The sequence below is a fragment of the Ornithorhynchus anatinus genome, chromosome 5, assembly GCF_004115215.2.
Source record: "Ornithorhynchus anatinus isolate Pmale09 chromosome 5, mOrnAna1.pri.v4, whole genome shotgun sequence".
Classification (NCBI taxonomy): domain Eukaryota; kingdom Metazoa; phylum Chordata; class Mammalia; order Monotremata; family Ornithorhynchidae; genus Ornithorhynchus; species Ornithorhynchus anatinus.
The window spans coordinates 11,273,069-11,295,366 of NC_041732.1; the positions used below are offsets into that span (position 1 = coordinate 11,273,069).

General features: G+C 45.3%; 1 protein-coding gene across 7 annotated transcripts in view; it reads left to right on the forward strand.

Moving 5' to 3' along the window:
• Positions 1-22,298, forward strand: part of TMEM266 (transmembrane protein 266) — a 107,812-nt gene that overhangs the window by 72,336 nt on the left and 13,178 nt on the right. For all 7 annotated transcript variants that reach the window (XM_029065857.1, XM_029065856.1, XM_029065859.1 and 4 more), the window contains one exon: positions 1,712-1,895. In XM_029065857.1, coding sequence (XP_028921690.1) covers positions 1,712-1,895 — 184 coding nt within the window. The remainder of the gene's footprint in view (positions 1-1,711; positions 1,896-22,298) is intronic.

Genomic DNA, 22,298 nt, shown 5'->3' on the forward strand with positions numbered 1-22,298 from the left:
CTTACATTTACCCCAGTGCTTAGTACAGTGCTTGGCATATGGCAAGCACTTAAAAATACCACTATTATTATTGTTATTATATGAAACAAGGTGAGATTTTTCTCATCTGCCAGAGCACGATCCGAGATCATTGCATTTGGTTTACCTTGTGATGGCAATGTGGATTTTAAAAGCATAGCAGTCAATCAATCAGATTTATTGAGAGCTTACTGTGTGTACTGTAGTAAGCGCTTGAGAGGGTACAACACAACAATATAATAGACACATTCCCCGCCCATAACAAGCTCACAGTCTAGACAGGGAGACAGACATTAATATAAAAAATTACGGACGTGTACATAAGTGCTGTGCGGCTGGGTGGAGGGTGAATAAAGGGAACAAGTCAAGGTGACACAGAAGGGAGTGGGAGAAAGGAAATGAGGGCTTAGTCAGGGAAGATCCCTTGGAGGAGATGTGCCTTCGATAAGGCTTTGAAAGTGGGGAGAGTAATTGTCAGATATGAAGAGGGAAGGCGTTCCAGGCCTGTGGCAGGAGGTGGGCGAGAGGTCGCTGGTGAGATAGATGAGATTGAGGTATGGTGAGGAGGTTGTCATTAGAAGAAGGAAGTGTGCAGGTTTGGTTGTAGTAGAAGAGTAGCAAGGAGAGTTAGGAGGGACCAAGGTGATCGAGTGCTTTAAAACCAGTAGTAAGGAGTTTCAGTTTGATGATGTGGAGTTGGATGGGCAAACACTGGAGATTCCTAAGGTGTGGCATAACATGGACTGAACTTTTAGCATCAGAGTGTTGAAATCCCAGCTCTCATTCACTTAGCTAATAAGTTTCAGAATACAGTATCTATAAACCTTTAAACAATCAGGTCCTATTTTTGATGGTGGATGAACAGTGATCAGGTTAACTGACTTGGCATCCAAGACATCTTTGTTTTAGATGCGAGTTGCAGAAAATGTTTGAATAAGGATGATCAGATGTAAGAGGGCATCATGGTCCCAGCGAGGGTTCTAAGCAAATAAAGTCTAAAGGGCTCTTATTGTGCCCTAGAGTGTGTATGCATGGAGGAATGTAGGTCGTTAAGTGATGTCATGGTTTGAGGAAGGTGTACACCTAGCAATTGTCTCTTAATAATCAAAACACACCTATGTCATCAACCACTGATGGCCGAAGCCGTTAAAGATCCACAATAGGCCATATCAACTTCGGAAATGCTGTGGTGAACTGCAAACCCGACATACTTGGGCTAAATGTTCTGACTTTCAATTCCCCTTGACCTGCATTTAAAAAACAGAATGGCATTTTGAAGGCCAACCCCAAGTCAGCCTTTTAGAGCCCTATAGGAAACCTCAGAAAACCAGGTCCAAACAAATTCAAAAGCCTAAGCTTCAGCATGGCCTGTGGAAAGATCACTGGCCTGGAAGTCAAAGGACCTGAGTTCTAGTCCCACCTCTGCCTCTTGTCTGCTATGTGAACTTAGGCCAGTCACTTAACTCCTGTGTGCCTCAGTTCCTTCATCTGTAGAATGGGGATTCACTACCTGTTCTCCCTCCTACCTAAACTGTGAGCTGATGCTCTCGTAACTCTCCCAGCGCATAGTACTGTGCCAGGCACATAGTAAGCGCATAACAAATAGCCCAACTATTATTCTCTACCCTGAGCCCTGGTCACATCCTAGCGAAGGTGTCAGGGCTCATTGATAAACTCTCCCTTGTTCTTTTAGTTTGAAATTAGGCAGCTGCGGGCACACCTGGCCCAGCAAGACCTGGACTTGGCAGCGGAGCGAGAGGCAGCACTGCAAGTCTCTCATGTATTGGACAAAAAGAGCAGCCGGTACAAGGTGGTGGACACTGGAGACTCAGATGATGAAACAACCGAGAACATCACCAACTTGCGGTCACCCCGAGGTGAGTGGCTCTTCCTTCTGCCTGCTGTTTTTATTATTATTATTATGGTATTTGTTAGGTGCTTACTACGTGCCAGGCACCGTTCTAAGCGCTGGGATGGATGGGAGCACCTTGGGTTGGACACAGTCCTTGTCCCAAGTGGGGCTCACAGTCTCAATCCCCATTATATAGATGTGGTAAATGAGGCACAGAGAAGCGAAATAACTTGTCCGAGGTCACACAGCAGACAAATGATGGAGCCGGAATTAGAACCCATGGCCTTCTGACTCCCAGGCCTGTGCTTTATCCACTACGCCATGCCGCTTCTCTTTTCATTTCTTTTCACTTCTCCAGAGAGCGCCACTGAATCAATTAATAAATCATATTTATTGAGTATTTACTACCTTTACTAACAGAATTAGCAGACCCATTCCCTGTCCCCAACGAGCTAACAGTCTAGAGGAATATCCACAACGTCCCAGCGGAACAACTGACACCGATCCCAAGGACTGGCCCCATTATCCATCAATCGGTCAATCAATTAATGTTATTAATTGAGTGCTTACTGTGTGCTGGGCACTGTGCTAAGCGCTTGGGAGAGTGCAATACAATACAATACGTTCCTTGGCCACAAGGAGCTTACAGTCTAAATGGGGAGGCAGCCATTACAGTTACTGGAACGGAGCAATATATGCATGCTAGCTGGGAGGAGGTTTGGGATGGAAGTCCAAGGTAGAGAGGGGCTTAAGGCCCTGCTGGCTGGAGGGGGTTTGGGGGTACAGTGAAAGGGGACACTACAAACAGGGGCTCTGTTGCTCCTGAAGGTCCTTGAGAAGCAACATGGCCTAGTAGAGAGAGCACGGGCCCACGAATCAAAAGGATCTGGATTCTAATCCCAGCTCTGCCAATTGCTTGCTGTGTGACCTTGGGCAAGTCACTTAAAGTCCCTGTGCCTCAGTTTCTTCAACTATAAAATGGGAATACCTGTTCTCCCTCCTACTTAGACTGTGCCCCATGGGTCAGGGACTGTGTCTGACCTAATTAACTTGTACCTGGCTCAGCGCGTAGCACAGCTTTTGACAATGAATAAGCGCTTAACAAATAACATTAAAAAGTCACATCCAAGCCACATCATCAATGGTATTTTGTGAGCATCTACTGTAGATTGTAAGCTCCTTGTAGGCCGGGATCCTGTCTACCAATTCTGTTGTACTGTGCTTTTCCAAATGCTTAGTACAGTGCTCTGCACACAGTAAGTGCTCTTTAAATATGAGTGGTTAAATGATTGCTTGGGAGAATACAATAGGGGTAGGAGTCATGACCACTGCCCGGGTTTATAATCTAACAAGTATCCACCCCAGTGCTTAGTACAGTGCCTGGCACATAGTAAGCGCTTAACCAATACCATAATTATTGAGCGACAGTATCAAGTGACCCCAGTTTGATATTGCCCCAGGAAGGACTACATAACAGATGACCAGTAAGATATGAGAAAGCCTAAACTTTAAATCCCAGTTCCTCATCTTCCCTCCCACACTGCCAAATCCTTTCCTTGATCTCAATTTCTATCCCAGTAAACAACACAACCATCCTTCCCATCTCTGAAGCCTGCAACCTTGGAATAACCCTTGTCGTCTCCCTCCCTTTCCACCACCACATCTCATCTTTCACCAAATGATGTCGGTTCTTCTTCCAAGACATTTCCAGAACCCATCCCTTCCTGTCAATCTGAACAGACACCATATGCTGTCTAGGCACTTATCATGTCCCAGTTTGACTACTGTAGTATCCTCCTTGCTGAGCTCCCTACCAGGGCCATTTTTCTGTACCTGAATTTTTTCTAAAATATCTTCCCACTCTTCAAAAACCTTTCCCGTTTCTCTCCTCATCAAGCAGAAATGCCTAAGAGATGGCACCCAAACAACTCCCTCCTTTTTATCCACTCTAGTGCCCCATTACACCCCAGCTTGCCCTCAGAGCTATCGTCCTCACTGTGCCTTCTTCTTGTCTCTCCTGCTTTGGACTCCTTTCTCACACCCTGCCCTTTGCCTGAAACTCCCTCCCCCTTCACATCTGGTAGACCAGTGCTCTACATCAAAAAGCCCTTCTGAGAAGACATCTCCTCCAGGAGATCTCTGAGCGATCTCTAATCTTCCCACCTTGTATCCCCAACTTTTACCTCATTCCTTCCACACCCTAAGCACTAAAGTTAGCCCTGTTCTTTAAGCACTTATGTACATATTTTATGTACACTATTTTTCCCCCTATTGGCTTGTCTGTCTCCCCACACCCCAGTAGGATGTCAACTCTTTGCAAGCAGGGTTTATATCTTCTAACTCTGGTAGTAATAACAATAAATGCTACTCCAGAGAAGGAGGAGGAGAACGATGATAATGATGGAAAAAATGGGCACAGGAACAAATCTGCACAAATGGAGTAAAATGAGTTGGAAGTGATTTTAGACAGTGGTCAAACCACTTAAGAGTGTCACGCATTTTTGGGCACCTGATAAACATTTATCATGGTGAATGATGAATTCACCCATCATTCATCATCTTCAGGATGATTTTATAGTCGTGCCGTCCATTCTGTGGAATGAGAAGCAGAATAAGGTCCGTGGCACCATAGGGTTACCATTTACCCCAAGGCTTTGAGATGGGGAGGGAAGGAAATGAAGAAGTTATTTTGTATCTGGCAATGGGCACTGCCTTCTTCAAATACCACAGGTATACAAGTAAGAGTGGTTAGGGTTGTACAGGTATAATATTATGTTAGAGTGGGGAAAATGAGATGGGCTGTATTTCACTTTCAAGCCCACAGGGCAGACTCACCAAATCGGCAACTCTGCACCACCCAGATTGGGCAAAAGGATTTGCACTGTGGAGACTGAATCTCCCTCACTCCCCCTCCACCCCCCACTCCTCCCCGATTTGATCCAAAAGCACAGGTTGTGTACTTTTAGCAGTCAAGGATTCTTCCATTTAACTGCACATGACATTAGAAAAGGGGGTAATGATCAGTTGCCTACTTGTGAAAAGTCCCTTATTGCGAAGCAGAAATCAAAATGGTTGGAATAGGTAAGACACAATCCAGGGTAGCCTTGAGGCAAGCTACCCTTGAAAAAGCAATTTGGGGTGCATCCCTCTCTCAAAAATTATCCAAAAAAACTTGTGTCCACACTTATTGTTCTGGTTTTGTTTGGGGTCCTGACACAGTCTGCCCCAAGTGTGCCCTGGATACCGGTGAAACATTTCAGTATTTCAACCCTTGTAAAGCTACCGTTACAATTTTCTCACTGGTCCCAGGACCCATAAACCAGCCAGATTTGTCTACCGAAGTCAAGTGGTAACTAGTGTCTTCATAGAAAAAAGGGCCACCCCGAAAAGTCACAGGTATCTAAGTGTAGCCTGGTGAAAAGGGCATGGGTCTGAGAGTCAGAGGATATGGGTTCTAATTCTGGCTCTGTCATATGTCTGCTATATGATCTTGGGCAAGTCACTTAACTTCTCTATGCCTCAGTTACCTCATCTATAAAATGAGGATTAAGACTGTGAGCCCCATGTGGGGCAGGGTCTGTGTTCAACCTGATTACTTTGTATCTCCCCCAGCACTTAGAACAGTGCTCAGCACTTAGTAAGTGGTTAACAATTACCATTATTATTATTACCTCAGCAATTTCTTGCAAACACCTGTGCAAGAGAAACCAGACCATAACCCCCTCAAAAAGCATACACTGTAAGGAAAATGTTTACCCCAGCAAACAAACACCTGCTGTTGCATTCCAATTCACGCCCTTTAAGATGCAATTAATGTGTAGGCTCTTTAGAAAAGCAGCACGGTCTAGTGGAAGGAGCACAGGCCTGGGAGTCAGAGGACCTGCGTTCTAGACCCCACTCTGCCATTTGTCTGATATGTGACCTTAGACAAGTCACTTCACAACTCTAGGCCTCAGTTTCCTCATCCATAAAATGGGAATGAAATACCAGTCCTTTCTACCCCTTAGACTGTGAGCTTCATGTGGGACAGGGATTATGTCTGACCTGATATCCTTGTATCTACTCCGCTGCTTAGGATACTGGTTGGCACAAAGTAAACACTTAATAAATACCACAGTGAAGCCAGGACTTTAAATCCAATATTGGTCATTTCAGTCACACACACACGTATAGATGAATTGTACCTCCAGTGGCACCTTCTTCAATTAGTCAATCAGAAGTACTTATTGAATGCCTGCTGTGTGCCAAGCACTGTACTAAGTGCTCAGGAGACTACAGTAGAATTAGTAGACAAGATCCTGTGCCCTTAAGGAGTTTGAAATCTAGCAAAGGGGACAGAAACTAAAATACATTATGGACAAGATGGGGAGTGATGGGGAAATAACATGATACGGGGCCTGGCTTGCCTCAAGGAACTGTCAGGCCAATGATTTAGACAGACTAACATGAATACAAGACAGAGGGTAAAATACATAAAAACGTACAAGATATCAAAATAGAAATAGCAAACATACCTCATCGATTACAGCTATAATTGTTAAGCGCTTACTATTTGCTAAACACTGTTCTAAGTGCCGGAATAGCTACAGGTTAATCAGAGTGGACACAGTCCCTGTCGCGCATGGGGCTCACAGCCTAAGTAGGGAGGTGTAGGATTTAATCCCCATTTAAAGGATGAGGTAACTGAAGCACAGTTGTTGTAGGAGAGTAGCGAGGTAGCTTGGTGGGGGGTGTCACACGTAAATAGAATAAACAGAATCTCTGAAGTTTCCCAGAGGAGGTGACTGGAAAGAGAAAGGAAAGGTTAGGCAGGAACTCTTGGATTAGAATGGTGGAGGTGAGAGAGGTGGTAAAAGAGAGGTCGCAAAGAAACGGGGGGGTTAATTCTTCAACTACAAAGGTCAGTTAAATATATACATCCAACTTATATACATGCATATGCCCATAGACACTGTATGGGGATGGCATTAGGATTCTGACTGGGGAGGATCTCTCTTTTCCAGATCTTTGATTAGTTTGGGTAAACTCAGTGCCCATAAAATAGAAAACACAGTCTTCACCACCTCCTTCCTCCCCTTTCCTTTTTTATTCTTCTCCCATTTCATCTGATGAGATTAAGAAAGGGATCTGTTACTTATTTTTGTCTTACAACCCTGAATTAATTCACAAAACAAGTGACTGCTTTCCCACAGCCCCATCCCAAGGTTACAAAATAATGGGATATTAGGTTATTTCCTTTCGCCTGCAGTTCCATCATGGTAAATTTGATGAGCTATTCACCGTAATTGGAAGGGGGAGAAGAATTGTTCTTTTCAGCGGAGCCAAGAGAAGCAGCATAGCCTGGTAGTCAGAAGGACCTAATCCCCGCTCTGCCACTTTTCTGCTGTGTGACCTTGGACAAATCACTTAACTTCTCTGTGCCTCAGTTACCTCATTGTAAAATGGGGATTAAGACCATTAGCCCCATGTGCGATAGGGACTGTGTCCAATCTGATTATCTCGCCTCTACCCCAGTACTTAATAATAATAATGTTGGTATTTGTTAAGTGCTTTCTATGTGCAGAGCACTGTACTAAGTGCTGAGATAGTTACAGGGTAATCAGGTTGTCCCACGTGAGGCTCCCAGTTAATCCCCATTTTACAGATGAGGTAACTGAGGCACAGAGAAGTTAAGTGACTTGCCCACAGTCACACAGCTGACAAGTAGCAGAGCCGGGATCGAACCCATGACCTCTGACTCCCAAGCCCATGCTCTTTCCACTGAGCCACGTGGCACATAGTAAGTCCTTAAATACTCTTAAAAACATATTGATTTAGCTCCCACATTGTGTTTGCTCCTGTGTGGAACTAAAATAAGTCACTTGGCATTTCTTCATCATTGTGATTGGAGAGAATTCCAGACTACTGAGGAGTCGAGCAAAAGGGTGGAGGAAGCACTAAGAGGTTTTCCAAGAACTCTGTTTCACCAATAATTATTGGATTCAAAAACATGAAATAGGATTGGAGAGTCAGTCATCATTAGGGGCATTGTGTTCTGCATTTTGCAAGCATTTTGCAAGACACTTCCCAATTATTCTAGTTTTCTAACTGTATTGAAGACAGAAGGAAATGGAGTGCTTGCGTTCTGCCCCATAAATGCATTTCCCCTCATTTTGCAACATTTTAGAGATTGCCCCAGAGACTGCACTATAATTTATGCATGTGTTTCTTGAGGGTTACATTTGCAACTGAAGAATGTCGGCCTGTTAAAAGTGGGAGGAAAAAAAGATTAGTGTCATCAGAGTGCTTAGATAATTAAGGATTTCAATTTTTCTGGTTCTCTTCCTAACAAATGCACTCTTAATGATTACCAGAAGGAAATTCTAATTCTGAAATTTCCTACTCTACTAAAATTATATCACTTGAAGTCTTTTTTTTTATCCTGTAGAATGAGCTACAAGTGGGAGGCACACATGCATACATCCAAAATCACCCTTAATGAAAGTATAAGGGGTAATGGAACTTTAACAGTCAGTAGATCAGTGATATTTGTTGAGTACTTACTGTGTGTAGAACTTTGTACTAAGCACTTGGGAGAGTACAACACAACAGAGTTGATAGGCACATTTACTGCCCATGATGAGCTTACACATCTAGAGGAGGAAGACAGACAATATAAATAATTTACAATACATTCATCTGGAAATGTAATTTGTGACGACTACAATAAGACTTCTAACTCTCAACATCGTTACTGGCAAGCTGAGAAAATATGGTCTTGACCACATTACTTACCATTACGGTTGGGGACACAGCTGGCTCAAGGATCCCACACAAAGAAGAATCATCATCGTTCAGGGTCAGCTGGGAGGAGGGGAAAGGGACTATCCAGTGGGGTCCCAAAGTAATTGACCCTGAGATGGTGAGTCCTCCTTGATATTTTCATCGAGAACTTGGATGAAACAATCTAGAGCTCGCTTGTCAAAATTTCCCAAGGATTTCCAATTAGGCAAGCAGGGAGCACTTTGGAAAATGGGAATATTATCCAAAGGGATCCAAACAAATGGAAAAAATGGTCCTACAAAATCAGGATGAAATTCAGTAGAGACAAGTGCAAAATGGTACACTGAGGGATGAGAAGCAAATCCTAAAAATTCAAGATGAGGAGACAGTGGCTGGGTACTAATTTGGCAGAAAAAGACTAGAGTCATAGCGGACCAGCAGCTGAATATGTCTCAGCAATTTAATGCTGGAAATGAAAAAAACAACATGAGATTGAGATACTTTGGCAGGAGTATGAAATGCTGTATTCTGAATTAATCAGGCCTTATTAGAGCAGTGTGTCCAGTTATTAGAGACTATATCTGGTTTGGGTCACACCTCATTTAAAAAGAATCATCTTTTATCAATAATGGAGCATTTGGAAGAATACAGCAGAAACGTAACACACAATTACTGTCCTCTAGGAGCTTACCATCATCATCAATGGTATTTATTGAGTGCTTACTGTGTGCAGAGCACTGTACTAAGCACTTGGGAGAGTTCAATACAACAGAGTTGGTAGACATGTTCCCTGCCCACAATGAGTTTACAGTTTAGAGGGATGGAGTTGACAAAAACAAAAAATATTTAAAATAGTGGGAGCAGAAAGTAGCATAATTATAACAGGAAGAAAAACTGAATGATTATGCAAACAAAAAGATCCACTGGTATATAAATGCTCATGCTGAGTTAACTATTTACATCCTAAACATGAGCTCATTGTGGGCATGGAAAGTGTCTGATTGCTGTTATACTGTACTCTCCAAAGCGCTTAGTACAGTTCTTTGCCCACAGTTAGCACTCAATAAATACAATTGAATGAATGAATGAATGAAGGTGGTGTTGGGTTAATGCCACATGTTTGTGGTGAATTAATTAAGGGAGGTTTCTCAGGTGATGTGGGATTTTAGAAACGATTTAAAGGGGAGAGCTGGGGTTTAGTAGAGTTGTGTATGGGGTGGGGAGATAGGGAGGTTTTAAGATGGAAGAAAGGGTGAGCAAAGGGTTAAGGGGGGGGAAGAGCCAAGAGTGAGGTATAACTGGGAGGTGAGTTTGGGTGGACAAAGATTGTGAAATAGGGAGCAAGAGGGAATAGTGCATGTAAAAAGCTGATATACAAGTTGGCAAAGCTGTTAGAACCTTTCTCAGGGTCACACCTGGAGAGTTCCCACTATTCTACCTTTCTCCACTGCAGGAGAGAGTCAGAGGCATATCCATTCCATTCTTAGCTTGGGCAGGGGCTAGCGAGTGGAAGGCTTTCTGCTACAAGTCAAAACTCAGTCATGTTGGCCAGCAGTGCCATAGGAGGGAATCAAGGCTGAAGACTCACGTTTATTGCATGGAAGGAGGTAAGGGTAATCCACTTCTGTATTTTTACCAAGAAAACTCTATGGATACACTACCACACTGCAGATGGAGTTGGGGAGTTCTGGGAGAGATGTGTCCATGGTGTTGCTATGGATCATTCATTCAACAGTATTTACTGAGTGCTTACTATGTGCAGAGCATTGTACTAAGCGCTTGGAATGTATAATTTGGCAACAGAAAGACAGTCCTTGCCCACTGATGGGCTTACAGTCTAATTGGGGGAGAGAGATGGACAAAAACCAGATGATGTGATCATGACAAATAGAATCAAGGGGATATAGACCTCATTAACAAAATAAATAGGGTAATAAAAATATATACAAATGAGCACAATGCTGAGGGGAAGGGAGAGGGGGAGGAGCAGAGGGAAAGGGGGCTTAGCTGAGGGGGAGAAAGGGGGGAGGGAGCAGAGGGAAAAGGGGAAACAGTCTGGGAAGGCCTCTTGGAGGAGGTGAGCTCTCAGTAGGGCTTTGAAGAGGGGAAGAGAGTTTGGCGGAGGTGAGGAGGGAGGGCAATCCATGACAGGGGTAGAACGTGGGCCAGGGGTCGACGGTGGGATAGGCGTGAATGGGGGATGGTGAGGAGGTGAACAGCAGGGGAGCGTACGGGGTGGGCAGTAGAAAGAAAAAAGGGAGGAGAGGTAGGAGGGGGCAAGGTGATGGAGAGTCTTGAAGTCCAGAGTGAGGAGTTTTTGTTTCGTGCGGAGGTTGATAGGTAACCACTGGAGGTTTTTAAGAAAGGGAGTGATATACCCAGAGCGTGTCTGCAGGAAGATGAGCCGGGCAGCGGAATGAAGAATAGATTGGAGCGGGGAGACAGGAGGAAGGGAGATCAGAGAGAAGGCTGACACAATAATCCAGCCGGGATCTCATGAGAGCCTGTAGCAGTACGATAGCCTTTTGGATGGAGGGTCAAAGACCACTCGGCAGGAAAGACAAGACCAAGCTGACAGTCTTGAAGACAATGATAAAGTGTTTCAGTTTGATACAGAGGTAGATGGGTAGCCACTTGAGAGTGGTGGGGTGTTGAGAGACACGTGCAGAACATAGAGTAACTGGAAAGGGACCAGAGAAGAGCCCTGAAGATGAAGGGGATGAAAAATAGGTCCTATGAAGAAAGATGAAATGAATTGTGATTGTTTAGTAGACTAACTTTCTACTGACTATAAAGCTTGTTTACTAAGATGGAATGGGCTACCAAGGGAAATTGTACAGTCTCCAAACCTTGAAGGCTTTAAGAAATGGACACACATCCATATGGTCTCGGTAGTTTAGAGAAGCAGCATGGCTCAGTGGAAAGAGCCCGGGCTTGGGCGTCAGAGGTCATGGGTTTGAATCCCAGCTCTGCCACTTGTCAGCTGTGTGACTTAGGGCAAGTCACTTAACTTCTCTGTGCCTCAGTTACCTCATCTGTAAAATGGGGATTAACTGTGAGCCTCATGTGGAACAACCTGATTACCCTGTATCTACCCCAGCGCTTACAACAGTACTCTGCACATAGTAAGTGCTTAACAAACACCAACATTATTAGACATGCAACTTCCTCCTTCAAATTGAGGGTAAAGGCACTCTGGTGAATGTTCCATTGAAGCACAGATTTCTTGCTTCCCTCTTTTCTCTCTCTCACACTCACCACTCCCCACCCCCTTTTCTCCTGGATTTGGTTAATTAGTTAATTGAGAAGCAGTGTGGCCTAATAGAGCATGAGCCTGGGAGTCAGAAGTACCTGGGTTGTAATCCCAGCTCTATCACGTGTCTGCTGTGAACTTGGGCAAATCATTTAACTTCCCTGTGTCTCAGTTACCTGTGCCTTATCTAGAAAATAGAGATGAAGACTGTGAGTCTTCTGCAAAACAGAGACTGTGTCCAACCTGATTAACTTGTATCTACCCCATCACTTAGTACAGTGTCTGGCACAATAGTAAGCACTCAACAAATACCCTAAAATTAGTAGTAATATTCATAGTTTTCCAATCTACCAGGTCTAGGATACCCTTGCTTGCTCCTAGTAGGGAATAATAATTATGGTGTTAAGCACTTACAAGTGCCAAGGTAGGAAGAAGATAATCAGGTTGGACACAGTCCCTGTCCCACATAAGGTTCACACTCTTAATCCCCATTCTACAGCTGAGGGAACAGAGGCACAAAAGTTAAGTGACTTGCCCAAACTCACACAGCAGACAAGTGGCAGAGCTGGGATTAGAACTCATGACCTTCTGACTCCCAGGCCCGTCTCTCCGCTAGGCCATGCTGCTTCCCTCCGTGATTATCGTATGGAAAGGCCCATTTTGCAGCAGGAGATGACCATTAGCTTTAGAAAGCTACTACTGCATTGGCTCTAAAGTCAGGAAGCTCATTATGGGCAGGGAACGTTTCTGCTAATTCTGTTGTACTGTCTCTCCTAAGCGCTTAGTTGAATGCTCTGCACATGTTCTCAAATACCATGGATTGATTTACCTATTGATTAGTGTACAATAGCACTATTATGCTTCAGTCACTTTGGCTATAAATGGGTTTTGTATGTAAAATTCTTGTGTCCACTTAGCATGGGGGAGTCCGCAAACCACTATCACTCAAATCAATTCTTTCATACAGATTCTCGGATCAGACTGAGACTCATCCCTCATTTATGATGAGAGACTGACTCCATAACACAACTTACTGTCACAACTTGGCTGGCAGAATGACAGACCTCACATCCCACACCATAAAAAAGCTCTCAGGATCGGGAGAATCCTGGGATGCACCAGATAGGAAGGGCTCCATCAGAGCCAAAGCAGAACCGAGGGCAAGGAGGAAAAATGGAAGGGAAAGGAAAAGGAGGGAGAGAGCAAAGCGGTTCCCCGAAGATCAGAAGATGAGTTGGCCGCTACTCCGAGAAATGGCTTTTTTGAGTAGGATGAAAGAAGCAGATTGGGAAAGAGTGGGAGAAAGGTCTGGTTTGGGGTGAGCTTGATCCGATGACATGAAAGGGGGAGACTGTGTCCCTGGATGAAATCGCAGAGCCTGTGAAACCAGCAACCAGATGGTATTTTTGGCCATTCGATGATTATGCTGGGCACAAAAGATGCATTCAGTTAGTGTAAGTGTTGTGTTAGTAAACACATACGAATTGACACTAACAGTCAAGTCTTCCCTTCCTTCTCCCTCCAACTTCTTTAGGTCTCATTTCCTAGCTTGTTGGTTAGCACATGAATTGTTTATGTTGTTTTAAGTTATCATCACCAATACTATTTATTAAGTGCAGAACACTGTACTAAGCGATTGCAAAGCACAATTCAGCAACAAATAGAGATGATCCCTACCCAACAACAGGCTCAATACAATGGAGTTGGCAGGTACATTCCGAAGTCTTTTATTTAAGCAGCAGCATGGCCTAGTGGAAAGAGTCCAGGCCTGGGAGCCAGAAGACCTGGGTTCTAATCCCAGCTTCTCTACGTGTCTGCTCTGTGATTTTAAGCAAGTCACTTATCTGGACCTCAGTTCTCTCATCTATAAAATGGGGATTAAATCCTACTCCCTTCTTCTTAGACTGAGAGCCCTATATGGGACGGGGACTTTGTCCAACCTGATTATCTTGTATCTACACCAGTGCTTAGTACAAGGCTTAGTACACAAACTAAGCGCTTAACAAGTAGCTTTAAAAAAAACTGTGAATACAGATGTTTCAAGTTGTGTGCATCTGCCGGCCACATCACAACTTGCAGCTGGAATCATCAATAGCAACAGTCAAAACAAATTCCTTAAAGGTAGAGGACAGAAATGTATGGTAGCTTTTAAAGTGTGTCATGCTTTTCATTATCTTCAGCTTTAAATCCACTCATGAAACCAAAGTGAACAACCTCCAGCCCCATGCATTCCTCTGGGAGTTGGGCTTATTGCTCAACTGGCATGTTTTCTCTCTTTGCAGTGGGCTCTGCCAATTAAGAGATTTCCACTGCACTCGGAATAACTCTTTGGCAAGTGGATTGATGTGGGATGGCTCTCTGGGCTGGTTTGGCTAAGAAGAGAAGGAAGTGTTTGCTCTTAACCCTGACCTCAAAGCAGACTTTGCTAAAAGCCCCACAGACGTGTACCTACATGACGTAGATAAATACAGGGGATTAATCCATTGACATTAGCATATGAGTAACGAGGGTCCCAAGGCGGGAACGCCGGGAAGCAGAAATCAATGGACATCCTCTTGAGTGAGGCCTTCTGCAGAAGGGAGATGTGGGGAATGTAGGGGGGCTGTGAGTCTCTGCCCTTTAATGCTGAGAAAATGGGGGCAGCGACGAAGCGCTAACAAAATGATCCTCCCCCGCCCCAACCCCGGATAAAGAAGAAGTTTTATCTCGGCAAGTCCTTGACTCCGACAATTGATAACTGGTCTCTTCCAGCGTAACATCAAGCGTTTTCTGTTTAGACTTGCTCCGGCACAAATCATTTCTAAAGGCTGAGATACAGAGTTCCAGGCTTTAGGGAATGCCAAGTTCGCAATGCCCCATGTAGCCATTAATACTTCCTTTCAAATTTATTATTCTTGACTCTCTCTCCCATCATACGTGAGTTATAGTCCCTCGTGGCGATGCCACATTCTTTGGTGTATATAATTTCAGCCTTCGGAATCCCACAAAGCTGAAAATTAATTTAGAGACGCACACATTTGGACTGGTTCGCCGCAGAATCCGGACCGGGCTTTTATGTTCCTGAGACCAATGCCGGAATTTTCTGTGAGGGGAAAAGTGGCCCAAGTGAGGCTCCAGCAAAAAACTAGGGGGTGGTACAGGGGATTGCTGTAAACCACTGGCCTAGAGGTATATCCGCAGGGAGAATAATAGGGGGTGTTGTTGGAAAGGCTGCCATCTGTCAACCTAAGCTGACAAATGGGCAGAGATTCCCATGGAAGAGGAGGAGCAAAGACACAGGAGAAGCCAAATTAATGTTTGCCTTTGTAAGGGTGTCCCGCAAAGGCAGTGACATCTTAGAGTGATGTGCAAAAGCACACGTTCTGCCCTGCTCCCACTGCTGGGTTGGACCTGGGGAGTTGGTTGATGTTCTTAGGCTTAGCTGCTGACTCACTCCCCCCCCACCCCACCCCCCGGCCCTATGCAACCTGGGGCAAGTCTCTTCACTTTCCCCACCAGCAAAGCAGAGATAATGATTGAGGTGCCACCTCCCCACTTGGCCCAGGCTTTGCGAGGATTAATAAGACAGAGTGTTTGCAAAGAGCTTTCAGTTCCTGGGGAGAAAGGCCCGGTGGAAGTGAGTACAAAGTAGCGGCAGCAGCTGCCTTACTCTTGGTGTCGAGAACGTTGCCAAGGGCCCTGTTATTTGGCAACTTGGAACCCTACGTCCCAGATGAGGTCATTCTCTCCTTTCCTGTGAAAGTAGAAAAACTTTCACCTTTCTCAAATTGACCATCCCTGACCCACCTCAGCACTGGATCTGACCATCATGCGCTGTAATGACCCTGTGCCCAAAACCCCATCTCAGACCAGTCTTTGTACTGATTAAGTACCCATTCCCCTAACAGCTTTTGTTGACTTCGCATTCAGTCCTCACTCATTTTTATTTTAAAACCTTGCTGGGACAATGGAATTCACCCAACACCCTGAGATGGAGAGAGGGGCCGAGTACCTTTATCTCAATTTTATGGAAGACACAGAGAGGTCAAGGCACTTGCCCAAGGTCACACGGAGTCCTGGCTGCCACTCTGTCTGGCAACCCAAATCACTGGGAAGATTGTCTCAAGGAAACCTGGAGCCTGTTTCTAACCCTACCTCTCCCAAAATGAAGGAAGTCCAGTGGTATCAGAATTAATATTGGCATCTGAATGATAATCACAAATTCCTAGATTAGTGTATATCCCCCTTTTACCATCTATGAAAAGGGAAAACTCTACCAATGCCTTGCTATATGACCATGAGGTTAGACTACTTGAGTTTCAGTCTCACATTTGCTTTTTCGTCTCCTGAGGCTCTTTAGTAGAAACAACCTCTGGCAATAATGTGCTTTCACTCCTAGCCGGGTGAAAACAACAAGCCGAACGAGTCTTGAGAAGAAGGCAGGAGACATTTAGGATGCTGCTTGCCTTCGAGGGAGAATGGTATCAGGCTAGAGATAGTGGCTCACTTGGTCTGACACTGGTGAATTAGGTTTGGCCTGCTAGCGCTGCTGTTGGTCCCAAGGAAAAAGAACAGTTCTGGGAATCAGGCGACCCGATTTAGTCCTGACTCTGCCTGTTGGGACTGCGCCATCAGTGGTGGAGATTTCTGACCAAGAACCACCTTGGGCATTCCATGAGGTGGAAAAACCCTGTGGGAGTCTTGAAAAACAGCTGGCTATCATGGGTGGTGATGGCCACGGTGGCTACTGGGGGAACTGGGGCCCCTCATCAGCACTAGGCTGTGGTGCTTTGGCTGTTCGTGGGTTCTACCCTTTGAATACATTTCAGGATGTGTTTCACCCCACCTGTCAACTTGCTTGTGGCACACTGGGCCCCAGAAGGAAACTGATTGGCAGGGAAAAGGGCGTATGAGTGGCGCTGGGCAAACCACTACCTCTGTAATCAATTCCCTCTCTCACATCCTCAGTCCTGAAGTTTCAGGCTTGCTGCTTGTCTGCCATGCTTGATGGGAGATGGCAATATCACCAGGAGTGCCCCACCCCCTTTTTTGGGGTCCTGACATCAGAGGGCCTCGAGCACAGGTCTGGGAATCGGGAGGACCTGGGTTCTAATCCTGGCTCCGCCACTTCTCTGCTGTGTGACCATGGGCAAGTCACTTCACTTCTCTGTGCCTCAGTTACCTCATCTGTAAAATGGGGACTGAACCCTAAATGGGACAGGGACTATGTCCAATCTGATTACCTTGTATCTACCCCAGTGCCTAGCACAGTGCATAGTAATTATTACTATTATCTGTGAATTTGATATTTGCTCCACCCTCAACTGCACCCCTAATATTTACACATCTTTAAATTATATATTTATATGAATGTCCCCCTCTCTAGACTGTAAGCTTGTTGTGGGCAGGGAACGGGTCTACCGACTTTGTTATATTGTACTCTCCCAAACACTTAGTTCTGCGCTCTGCACTCAGTATCCTCAATGAATACTGTTGATTTACTGATTGGCATTTATATGGTATTTGTTATGTGATTACTCTGTGCCAGGCACTGAACTAGGCAGTGGGGTAGATACAAACTAATCAGGTTGGGCTCAGTCCACCTCCCATGTGGGACTCACTGTTTTAATCCTTGTGGTAACTGAGATACAGAGAAGTTAAGTGTCACACCCAAGGTCACACAGCAGATCATACATTCCTCTAAGGGGCTGAAGAAACAGAAAAACCATGAAACCAAGAAAATAATTCAGCACTCCCCTAAAAGGAGAACTTTGTGTGGACTTGAACAAGTCATTTAAACAGCCTCTTTGTCAGTTTTCATATCTGGAAGTGAGAGTTCATTCATTCACTTAGTCATATTTATTGAGTGCTTACTGTGAGCAGAGTATCGTACTAAGTTCTTGGGGGAGTACAGTATAACCATAAACAGGCAAATTCCCTGCCCACAGTGAGTTTGCAGTCTAGAGGGGGAGATAGACATTAATATAAATAAATTACAGATATGTACCTAAGTGTTGTGGGACTGGGAGGGGGGATGAATAAAGGGAGCAAATCAGGGTGACACAGAAGGGAGTGGGAGAAGAGGAAAGGAGGGCTTAGAGAATGCCTCTTGGAGGAGATGTGTCTTCAGTAAGGCTTTGAAAGCGGGGAGAGCAATTGTCTGTTGGATTTAAGGAGAGAGGACATTCCAGGCCAGAGGCAGGACGTGGGCATGAGGTCGGCGGCAAGATCAAGGTTGGCATTAGAGGAACAAAGTGTATGGGCTGGAGTGTAGGAGGAGAGTGGCAAGGTGAGATAGGAGGGGGCAAGGTGATTGAGTGCTTTAAAGCCAATGGTGTATGAGTAACCACTGGAGATTCTTGAGAAGTGGGAAACCATGCCCTGAACATTTTTATAGAAAAATGAACTGGGCAGCAGAGTGAAACATGGACTGGAGTGAGGAGAGACAGGAGGCAGGGAGGTCAGCAAGGAGGCTGATCCAGTAATCAAAGCAGGATAGGATAAGCCATTGTATTATTCATTCATTCATTCATTCAATAGTATTTATTGAGTGCTTACTATGTGCAGAGCACTGTACTAAGCGCTTGGGATGAACAAGTCGGCAACAGATAGAGACGGTCCCTGCCGTTTGACGGGCTTACGGTCTAATCGGGGGAGACGGACAGACGAGAACAATGGCGATAAATAGAGTCGAGGGGAAGAACGTCTCGTAAAAACAATGGCGACTAAATAGAATCAAGGCGATGTACAATTCATTAACAAAATAAATAGGGTAATGGAAATATATACAGTTGAGCGGATGAGGACAGTGCTGAGGGGATGGGAAGGGAGAGGGGGAAGAGCAGAGGGAAAGGGGGAAAAGAGGGTTCAGCTGCGGAGAGGTGAAGGGGGGGTGGTAGAGGGAGTAGAGGGAGAAGAGGAGCTCAGTCGGGGAAGGCCTATTGGAGGAGGTGAGTTTTAAGTAGGGTTTCGAAGAGGGGAAGAGAATCAGTTTGGCGGAGGTGAGGAGGGAGGGCGTTCCGGGACCGCGGGAGGACGTGGCCCGGGGGTCGACGGCGGGATGGGCGAGACCGAGGGATGGCGAGGAGGTGGGCGGCGGAGGAGCGGAGCGTGCGGGGTGGGCGGTGGAAAGAGAGAAGGGAGGAGAGGTAGGAAGGGGCAAGGTGATGTAGAGCCTCGAAGCCTAGAGTGAGGAGGTTTTTTTTGGAGCGGAGGTTGATAGGCAACCACTGGAGTTGTTTAAGAAGGGGAGTGACATGCCCAGATCGTTTCTCATAGTATGAGTTTGGATTTTAATGATATTGTAAAGGTAGAACCGATAGGATTTAGTGATGGATTTAATATGTAGGTTGAATGAGAGAGAGGAGTCAAGAACAATGCCAAGGTTACAGGCTTGTGAGACAGGAAGGATGCAGGTCTCATCTACAGTGATGAGAAAGTCATGGGAAGGACAGGGTTTGGGTGGGAAGATAAGGAGTTCTATTGTGGAAATGTTAAGTTTGAGGTGTTGGGAGAACAACCAAATAGAAATGTCCTGAAGGCAGGAAGAAATGCAAGACTGCAGAGAGGGAGACAAAGATCAGGGCTGGAGATGTAGATTTGGTATCATCCACATAAAGGTGGTGGTTGAGCCATGGGAGCAAATGAGTTCTCCAAGCGAGCCAGTGTAGATGGAAAATAGAAGGGGACCCAGAATTGAATCTTGATGACACTCACAGTTTGGGGATGGGAGGCAGTGGAAGCCACAAAATAGAATGAGCGGCCAGAGAGATGAGAGGAGAACCGGGAGAGGACAGTGTTAGTGAAGCCGAGGTTGGATAACGTTTCCAGGAGAAGGAGGTCGACCGTGTCGAAGGCAGCTGAGAGGTCAAGGAGGATAAGGATTGAGTAATAATAATAATAATAATAATGTTGGTATTTGTTAAGCGCTTACTATGTGCCGAGCACTGTTCTAAGCGCTGGGGTAGACATAGGGGAATCAGGTTGTCCCACGTGGGGCTCACAGTCTTAATCCCCATTTTACAGATGAGGGAACTGAGGCACAGAGAAGTTAAGTGACTTGCCCACAGTCACACAGTGGATTTGGCATAAGGGAGATCATCGGTGACTTTCGAGAGGGTGGCTTCTGTGGAGTGAAGGGGACGGAAGCCAGATTGGAGGGGGTCAAGGAGAGAATTGGAGCCTTATGTTGGCCTGTGGTTACAAATGTGGTTATAATATTGAATTTATATAGTGTTTTCCTTCCAAAAAGTGCAACACTTTCCCCAGATTTTCTCTTATTAATCCCTGTTCCCATTTGACAGGTAAACAAGCTGAGCCAGAGATCACTTTACTTGTAGAAAGCCCACACTCACTTAGTGCGGGATGGTCTCAAGGTCAGGGGAGAATTGCTCTCTTCAGCATGGCTAAGAGAAGCAGTGTGATCTAGTGGAAAGAGCACAGGCCTTGGACTCAGGAGGACCTGGGTTCTAATCCCAGCTCCTCCACTTATCTGCTGTGTGACCTTGGGCAATTCACTTCACTTCTCTGTGCCTCAATTTCCTCAACAGTAAAATGGGGATTCAAGCCTACTCCCTCCCATGTGGACTGCGAGCCTTATTGCGGGACAAGGACTGTGTCCAACCTGATTAACTTGTATCCACCCCAGGGCTTAGAACAGTGTTTGACACACAGTAAGCTCACCTGTGCTGGGTAGCAGTGGCATGGGAAACAGTCTCAAGACTCAGAGAAGCAGCATAGCTCAGTGGAAAGAGCCCGGGCTTGGGAGCCAGAGGTCATGGGTTCGAATCCCGGCTCTGCCACTTGGCAGCTGTGTGACTGTGGGCAAGTCACTTCACTTCTCTGGGCCTCAGTTCCCTCATCTGGAAAATGGGGATTAAGACTGTGAGCCTCACGTGAGACAACCTCATTACCCTGTATCTACCCCAGCGCTTAGAACAGTGCTCTGCACATGTAAGCACTTAACAAATACCAACATTAAGTACACTGTGCGGAAGAAGACAATGGTAAACCACTTCCGTATTTTTACCCAGAAACTCTATAGATACACTAGCAGAACGACTGCAGATGGAGACGGGGCGTTTTGTGAGAGATGCATCCACAGAGTGGTTATGGGTCAGAGACAACTCGACAGCATAAGACAAGCGCTTAAAAGTACCATAAAAAAAGACAGAAGAATAGCCTCTCGCTTTTGACTTCCAATAAAATGTGCCGTCTATCAAACTACTCTGCCTCAAATCGCTGCTCAAAAAGTTCTCCTCAGAATCACTAGAAGTTCCCAACAGGTTTTTGAGCTTAGCCTAGCAATACAGTCAATAATAATAATATTAATAATAATTCTCTATTTCCCTGAAGCAGTACTTGCTTCCCCATTCTGGGGCAACCCCACTGGCGAATTTCTTCTGGAATGCTCCAGTTGCAGCTCGATCCAGAATGTGCCCATACCCATAGCTACCAGCCGGCCAGGTTAGATGGCATTTAGAACATAAATTATGAATGGCTAAAAAGAAGTGTATTTTGCCATCAGATAGCATCGGGAGCATTGTACTCCTAATCCAGTAGTATTGCCTAGAGCTACATTGAGGGCCCCCCCTTTTAAACTCAGACATTAGCAGAAAACACACCTCTGACTCGAGGCATTTAAACATCAACAGGGGCCAAAAAAGCTTTTAAGATCCAATGAAATGAGGCAAACAACCATGTTCCCTTTCAGTGTCAGGTTAGATCGCCGTCTTCCGAATGCAGATCTTTCAGGTACAGAGTGCTTGGTGGTTTGGGCCGTGTAATGCGGGGAAAGTGTTCTACCGAAAACATCTGTTTCTTTCACCTGCAAACCACAATGTGCTATGCAAAGGCAGGGCTGTAGCCACAGAGTCCCCAGGGAGGTGGGAAATCCGGCTCAGAGGGATGAGAATGGTTTTTCAGAAATACAGTATCAAAAAGAGCACTTAGGAAAGAGTAGGCTTTTAAAGCTCATGATACACTACGGACCAGGCAGAGAGGTTACTTTTAAGATTGAAGTTCACGCTGGATGCTTTTGCTATTTTCATGAGCCGACTCGTACTCTTCCAGCTTTTCTCAGAACCCTAACCGAGGGTTCTGGCCTTTCGTTATCTGCAGGAGCTGTTGCAAATCGATCTTGCTCTCCATCAGTAGTTCTCACTGTGGGGAAAAATAAAATAAAAGCCCATTCTGCTGAGGGTAAAGTCTTTGCTGACCAGAACCCTGCTCCAGAGTCAGAGAGAATTTTTTAAATTTTGATCTATCCAACATCCTCAGGAGATTCAATTTAATTGGCGGGGTTTCATTTCTATGGGGCTGTCGCTCATTCCTGCTACCGAAATGTTGGTGGGCCTCCAGCTTCCAGCCCACCTTTTAAGTTTACCCCTAAACGCCTGCAAAATCCCCCAAATGAACATGCTTAGTGGAATTTCT